The 7,938-nt window shown below is 34.1% G+C and overlaps 1 protein-coding gene across 1 annotated transcript; it reads right to left on the bottom strand.

Moving 5' to 3' along the window:
• Positions 1 to 241: 241 nt before the first annotated feature.
• On the bottom strand, positions 242 to 6,199 carry LOC127086340 (uncharacterized). Its single transcript, XM_051027100.1, has 13 exons — positions 5,703 to 6,199; positions 5,482 to 5,594; positions 5,138 to 5,194; positions 4,934 to 5,029; positions 4,767 to 4,837; positions 3,893 to 3,935; positions 2,768 to 2,848; positions 2,621 to 2,680; positions 2,366 to 2,416; positions 1,911 to 2,008; positions 1,769 to 1,817; positions 1,195 to 1,239; positions 242 to 1,113 (listed from the first exon to the last, which is right to left on the bottom strand). Exons 1-13 carry the CDS (start codon positions 6,073 to 6,075, stop codon positions 628 to 630), a joined length of 1,623 nt encoding a protein of 540 aa, XP_050883057.1. The 5' UTR covers positions 6,076 to 6,199; the 3' UTR covers positions 242 to 627.
• Between the last annotated feature and the right edge of the window lie 1,739 nt (positions 6,200 to 7,938).

The following is a 7,938-nucleotide window of genomic DNA, read 5'->3' as shown; positions in this document are numbered from 1 at the left end:
TTACATTTTGTTATTGCTTCTGTCTGTTCCTATTTTAAACTAAACTCACAAACTAATGAATTAAAAGGGGTTACAGAAATCATCTCTGAAATAACCTTTTGTACATAAGAAAATGCATCTCAAATCAAATTTTAACAGAATAAGATTTCTCCCCATTCGTCTCAACTGAGTGTTAAAAGGTGTGCGCGTTCGTGGTGGGAGAGAACCCCTCAGGGTGAAAAGAGCAATGCTCTTCATAAAATAATACTAAAAAAATGACTACCATATTAAGAGCAAAAATGTTCAAAAGTTAACATCGTCAGTATAATTCCACAGCAAAAGAAATAACTCATAACTCAGTAGAAAAACTGTGACTAACAAAATTACAGCATTTCTAATCAACTTATACTATACTACACTAGAAAAATTGATTTCAGTATAAAGAAAATTTAATAAATTATGAAAATGATTTTGTATCCCTGATGTTGTTACACAGGGACGTCACTCATCTGTGGGCAGGCATAAATAAAGCTCACCTGAGGTCATGTTGGCCTCAAATTTGCCTTTGTGATTGTGCTGTATTCTTCCTGCACTTCTAAAATCTCCTGATTAAATTACAGTGCCAAAGCATTTTGTAAGCAACAAGCCTCAGTAGCTGGCCTCTGATCTAAATCTAAAATGTTTAGCCCGTCTTTTCTTATGTTTCTTATGTACACCGTTTTCTGTCAAAGCACCATTCTCCTCATTCGTGATTTTCCGAGAATGCCTGTTTTCCTTTGGCTTCTTCTCACTATTATTCTCATCCTTAGAGGCGGATTTTCTCTTTTTTCTGGAAGAACGTGTGCTGGGCTCTGCAACGGTGTTATCTCCGTCTCCACGTGGTAGTGGTTCTTCTTCGTAATCTAACTGCCAATTGCACAACATATCATTCTCTCCAAACTGCTGCTGTACTGGCTCACCGGCACCGGGAAGCAAACTATCAAAAGTTATTTCTCCATTCGATCCCCCTTTACGCTCCATCAAGACAGGGTCTGGTCTAATTATAGTGCCAAGAATGCTCCTGTTAGGTCCTAAGCTCAGGATGACCTTGGGATTTGTCAGAGTCGTGAAAGCCATTAAAAATGCTGACCGAACCTTCAAGAATACAAAAACAATTGCATTTAAGCCTTAAGACAACATTTTCTAGAATATTGTTTACTCGGGAAAAAAACAAACCTGGAAATAATTGAAGGAGCTCTTCCCAATGTCATTCTCTGGAGTCTGATTCAGCCAGAAAATTCTAGTCAATCAACTACAGTTATGATATAAATTTATCTTGATGCACAAAATAATACAACTCAATCCACTTCATATTATGAGTTATTATATTATAAAAAAAATTCAAGGACTGAAGAAAATAAGAGAGATTATAGGATAATTTTCAACTGCTGCTCAGAACTCATTCTGTTTCTTGCCTTCTTGGAGGCAAATACCAATTTTGATCTATTTTTTTATAAATATTCAGAATTTGCTCCCAAAAAAAACATGGATCAGAAAGAAGACAGCGCATTTTACTCCCACCACCCCACAAAATACATACGTTGATCAAAAAAATCCTAGTCCAGAGTTCAAACAATTTTGCAAATGATAAATGCAAATAAAAGATGGAGGTAAATCATGAAAGTCCATCTTTAAAAAAGTCCACTTCCTCAGTTTAATTGATAGGCCCAAAAAATTACTTTACAATTTACAATTTACAAAAGATTACTTTACAATTTACATAGAGAAAAAGCTGTTAATCAAAGAGAACCTGTGGATCCTCAATGCCAAGAAGAAATGGCCTTCCTTTATTGTAAAACCTGAGAGACGAAAAGGAGGAAAAGTCAACAAGTTTTTAATTATACAGAATAATTAAAATTCACATTTCTTTGCAAATATATCCATTTTCTTACCCTTTACTACTCTTTCGGAAAAAGGTGCCAGCTCCATTACACGATACACCGACATCTGAGGTATTCAATTTACGTCCATAAAAATCAAAAAAATGTACCTGATTCCCAAAGAAAAATGAAGAACTCGTTATCAGAAGGAAATTTTGATATATATCTTACTTTACAACCCAAATAGGAGACATCCAAACAAAGTACGGGATTATTTCACATGTTCTCTTTTTCAAAACAGTATAAATCATAAAACTGAGGGGAAAACCCCTTAGAGTTCTCTCTCCTACTCTCTTTTTATTCCTTCTCTACGCAAAACCTCCCTATTTGTACATGATAATCCTAACTACCCCATTAACTAATAACTTCCCAAACAAATTTCTTACTTCTTATCCTAACACATGGACTCTTAACTACATGGCATTTAAGAAACGAAAATGTAAAACAGTTGTTTAGAATATACTCACCAAAAGGAGCCCTAAGTTGTGCTCTGTAGAAGTTTGGCTCTGACGGACATTCTGAAGCATGCAATGGTCAAAAATTAGAGATGACATAGGTGAAAAGTGTGTTGGACTTTATGCAATGCCAAATATTTTACAGCACATTATTAAAAGAAAAAGAAATTTAAACGATCCATTTTTGTTGATATGCAAGTGGATCATATGTAGAATAAGGAAGCCTTATGATGAAGGCAGAGTAAATAAGCACATTTAAGAACTCACCCGTAACACTGCCATCAGCATGGTAAGGAGAGCATAGGAACCAATCCCACCAGAATAAACCTGCATACTTTACAAGAATCTTCCATTAGGCAGACAGGAACCCAGATAATTGCAAGAGATACAACATATTCAAGAAAAAAAACATACCTCGTTCAGTTCTCTTTGTTGTAAAAATACTTTCAAAATCAAACACAACGGCCGTAGTTGAGGCCACTTAGCCACTGCTTTCTGCAAATTCAATGGTTCAACCATGAAGAAGAATGTACATTATGATTAATACAACATTGAATCCTTGAGACATATTGATTATTTTCCATTTTTAGTTTGAAAAATGTTTGTATTTTTGGAGCTTCCTTTTACAAGGTTTCTTATTGAAATTTTACCTTCATTAGTATTATGGATAATTTAAGTACAATGCAGAAATAGGAACATATTGCCCTCTAGAAGGCTCGCATCGCATCAAGGTTTTGAAACAAAAATAATAGAATATTGAGTTTATAAAAAATCAGAATTAGAATACTCTAACCAAGCAAAATAACTTCATATATAATGTAATAGTGGTGTGTTATTGTATGCTTCCAAAATATTGTATTTGTTTATGTAATTTGAGTAAAAGGATACTCTAATCAAGCAAAAGAACACTCAGGAAATAATTCAAGTAGCACCTACAAGCTACTATTTGATACCTTTCGGAATGAGAATGATGTAATAGTGGTGTGTTAATGTATGCTTCCAAGATGCTGTATTTGTTTATGTAATTAACTATCAACTAATTATTACCGATAAATATCACAGTTCATAATATAGCTTAAACCAATGTTGTCAATGGCGGATGGGAGTCCATGGCGGAGAGCCAAAATCCCGCCATATCGGCTGCTTTGCGGCGCCGTTACAGCAGATTATGGCAGAACAAACCAGAATATCGCACGATATTTACCATTGCGGTGAGCCCAAAAACCGCCATGTATATCCACCATAGTGGCCATGGCACCGCTATTTCATAACACTGGCTTAAACCACATGTTTGTGCAATCATTTCTTTTCATTATTTATTTAATTGAGAATTAAGCAAAATTAACTTGTATAAATCTATGTATTCGAATTTCATACAATCGTTTAATTTTTTCATTTAAATGGAATTTGAACAATGGCTAATTATTTTGTAAAATGATAAAATTATATCTTACATAACTCAGATAATCTACACCAATTCTCAAATCAAAATTAGAAAATGCATCTTGGAACCAAGTAGTTGAAATAATAAAAGCAAACCTGAATATACTCAGCGGCCTTGGGTCCATTTTCTATGTCAAAACTGAAAGAAATAAACATAATACAACACTAGATCAGTGATAGAGTTTTTGACAGGAATAAAACACAACACTGAAGGAAGTTAAACTGGTTTTATGCAAAAAAAAAAAAAAACAACCCAATGCGGTGATAATGCATCTAGTAATATAGTATACAAAAAATAATGTCACTGTAACTTGCAAGAATTGATAGTGATTGCTAATACTGAAAATTAGTAGTGTGTGGTACTATAGGCGTTGTCCTATAAATATTTACCTACTTATGATATCAAAATTAAACACATGGAAGAAAAACAGAAACTGGCCTCCCAATGGAAATACAAATAACAGTGAATTAAGCAGAATTCTGATGTACACTAATGATAAATTAATGAACAAGCACAAAATGACTTCATAAGGTGAATGTATATCACGTTGTTGTCAAAGAAATTTTCCCAAGACATGATATATCATATCGTATTGCACACCCCATTTCCCAGTACGAAGACTAAATTAAAAGCCATCATATATATTTCCATATGGTATTGCAAACCCCATTTCCCAGTACGCAGACAATAAGTTAAAAGCCATCGTATATATTTTATTAGTTTTAATTGCAATTAATGCAGATATAGAAAATCCTTAAAAAGTTAATCATATGCAAAGAGTTTCAAGTTAAATAACGCATCCAACATATAATATCATATACAACCATATAAATGACCAGTAAGCTAAAACGTAATTAATGATGACATGTGAACATTATTAAGTGGAATACGCGTCTAGAAAGAAATCAAGAAGAAGAAAATTAAACAAAATCTAGGAATCAAATATCAAAGAGGAGAATGTCATCAAACCTTATATCAAAGGAAAGACCACTCCTCTTTTCAACGAATTTAATAATTGGTACACGAGCCTTTCCAATAACCTGAGAAAGATATGCGACCAAAACACCAGTTATTAAAATCTGTACAATATTTTTTATTGGAACAAAAACAGTGATATTTGAGTAACCAGACCAGACCTGTATCTTTTTAGCCATGCTCCTTTGTGACAACGATTTAGAAATTGCATTCAAACCAATCTGAGGATTCGGTAAGCCTGATTTCAGAATCACAACCTGCGGCCAGAGCATTTAATAACAATGTATCTATCAATCAACCAGCCATGTGAACTAGTTCATAAGAAAGGTCGACTTCAGCATCACAATGTGAAAAGGATGACTTACATCAATATCACTAGTAGGAAGATACAGCCCTGTCCTGAAAGACCCAAAAACTTCAACCTAAAGGGAACAAAATCAAACTTTCATTGAAATTTAAAACTAAGGCTCTGATTGGATGAATATCTTACTTAATCGTTTATAGCCTAAAAATCCTTATTATATAGTTGCTTATGTATAAGCTATTTCTAAAAGCCAAGATAAAATAATTTGAAAACAGCTTCTGTGCATGCATAAGTTGTTTTCATAAACTCTCCCTCACAATTTCTTATTTGAGTTGGCAAATTCAAATAAGTAAATCCAAAAGAAAGCCCGAAAGTGATAATGCAACAGGTAAATGACAACCATACCTGACAATGAGGCCATATATGCTTTATAACTTCAAACACAGATTGTATTGCTGAGTCGCGTTTAGCTTTCTCTTCGGGAGTAGGTGACAAAAAATCACAAAAATCCACTATCTCTGAACATCAAAAACCAAAGTAGAAATTTTTTTAGAAAAACAAAAAAAAAGGGGTTTCAGCTAATTAGCAATGCACCAAAACAAAAACCAATGGATCAAATTAACTACCTTTATGAAGCTGAAGCATGGGGCTTCTGAATTTGCAGTTCCCACGAAACCAACCACTCTCTAGCGTCGGCTCAGGCCCAAGTGCTGGCGTCTTAAGCTCGGGTTCAAGAGCCGCTTTCTTCGGCTCAGCTGGCGTAACAGGCTCGGGGAGGACATCTTCGGCTTCTCCGGCGACATCGAGGGAGAAGAAATCTTGGGCGGTGGAATAAACCGAATTGACTTGAGGCGTGTCGAGAGAGATTTCGTTACGGAAAACGGAGTATTGTCCGTGGTTGTCAGAATCAAGGGAATCATCGGCGGCGAGAGAAAGTGGAGTGAGAGTGGTGTAGAGAATGGTTTCGGGAATCGGGAGATTCTCTGGTTCAACCTCCATTGAAACGAAGGAGGTGGAAGAAGAAGAAGTAGAAGAGTGAACAAGGTTTGAAATTTGGGATTGAATTAGGGTTTATGTTGTGACGATGTAGCCGAATTAAGGTTGTGTAATCAGAGTTTTGTAGTTTTTTTTAAGAGGGTTAGTATTTCCGAAAAATAATAGTAATGGATAACTTTTTTTTACCGAATGAGCGGTTATTATCTCAATTCAATTGATCTCGTAAAAAAATATCTTAATTCAATTGAGTCTTCTTAGTTCCATTATTCGATTGATTTTTAAACAAAGTGAAACTTTTTTTTTTTCTTATTTACTTACTAAGTCAGTCAAAATTATATTGGATCGGATATTTATAATTTTGTTTTAAAAAATTTGGGCTAATTTGGATGTGTTTGTCGAAAATAATCAAACATTTTTTTGTTTAATTTTTAAGGTATCGCATTCTTTTTTTTTATAATAATTTGTATAAGTGATGGTAAATAAGTTCAAGATTATTATTTCTCAAATGGTAAGGGTTTTGTTTGAGGAAGAGGTATTCAATTGTGTTGAAAAAAAAATGGCTCATAGCATGTATAAGATTAAACGGAAGATGTGTTATTTTGTGATTAAAGATTTAATTAGAGCATGTGATAAACTAAAATGGTCTTTCAATTGAAATATATTGAAGGAGATGGAGTTTTCTTTGGAGCTAATAGAGCATGTGAAAAATTAAAGTGGTCTTTCAATCAAAATCTATCGAAGGAGGTGGAGTTTTCTTTGGAGCTAATCATTGTTATTATGGTTTCTATTATAAACTATGACTACTAATGTGAAATGGAATGGAACTAAATCAGAGTTTTTAATAACTCGAAGAGGTATCAAACAAGGAGATCATATTTCTATGTACTTTTTTGTTATTTGTATGAGTGAATTGTCTCATATTATTTCTCATAGTATGGAGTGGGGCTTTTGGAAAAGTTATGAAGAAAGGTAGAAATGATCCTCTCATATCTCACTTAATATTTATATCTAACTTAATATTTGCAGATAATCTTTAATTGTTTGGTCGAGCTACAAAGATTCAAATGCATTGTGTGCTCAATATTGTTAATCAATTTTGCCTATTGTTTGGTCATCAAGTGAGTATTGATAAAACAAGCATTTTTTTCTCTATAAACACTTTCGTGCCTGTTCGACATAAATTGGCTTCTATGTATGACTTCCGTGAAACACAATCGTTTAGCAAGTATTTGAGTGTCCCTCTCCTTGGTAGAGAATTAAGAAGATCTGATTTTAATTATACTCTAGAGCAAATTAAGTTGAACTTAACCTCTTGGAAAGCTCGACACCTTTCTTTTCCAGGTCAGGTAACTCTCTTTAAAGTTGTTATTGTGGTCCTTCTTATCTATACTATGATGACTACAGGCATTCGTAAAGATTGTTTGCATGAGATTCAAAAGTTACAGTGTTCTTTTATCTATGGAAATAGCAATGAGGGTGGAAAAGTTCATTCGGTGAATTGGGATGTGACGACGCTTCCAACGTTCTTGGGAGGATTGGCTATTAGACGATTGGATGTTATGAATAATGTTTGTTTTTTGAAGTTTAGTTGGATCATTCGCATTAATAAATAATCTTTTTGTAGTGAAGTTATGCGTAGAAAATATATGAGGAATAAGTTGGTTGTGAGGATGTGATTGTTGAGGCAAATTCCAGATTGTGGAAGAATCTCGGTAACGTGTGGCCTAATTTTGCTTAGTTTGCGTATTGGTCTATAGAAGATTGTGCCAATATAGATGTTTGGTCTCATTATTGGGTTGAACCGTGTATGAAGTTGATGGATATTAATACATATAGTGTTAATGGAGTTTGGTCGGGTCATTCGCA

This window comes from Lathyrus oleraceus, chromosome 5 (genome assembly GCF_024323335.1).
Source record: "Lathyrus oleraceus cultivar Zhongwan6 chromosome 5, CAAS_Psat_ZW6_1.0, whole genome shotgun sequence".
Classification (NCBI taxonomy): domain Eukaryota; kingdom Viridiplantae; phylum Streptophyta; class Magnoliopsida; order Fabales; family Fabaceae; genus Lathyrus; species Lathyrus oleraceus.
The sequence above is the reverse complement of the archived record's forward strand: the minus strand, read 5'-3'. Positions and strand labels throughout refer to the sequence as shown.

Excerpts from the sequence above, each read along its gene's own strand:
- LOC127086340 (XM_051027100.1), bottom strand. The coding sequence starts at position 6,075 with ATGGAGGTTGAACCAGAGAATCTCCCGATTCCCGAAACCATTCTCTAC. Across the intron at positions 5,195-5,481 it reads ATATATGGCCTCATTGTCAG|GTTGAAGTTTTTGGGTCTTT; the intron begins GTATGGTTGTCA and ends TGTTCCCTTTAG. Across the intron at positions 4,838-4,933 it reads GCATGGCTAAAAAGATACAG|GTTATTGGAAAGGCTCGTGT; the intron begins GTCTGGTCTGGT and ends TATCTTTCTCAG.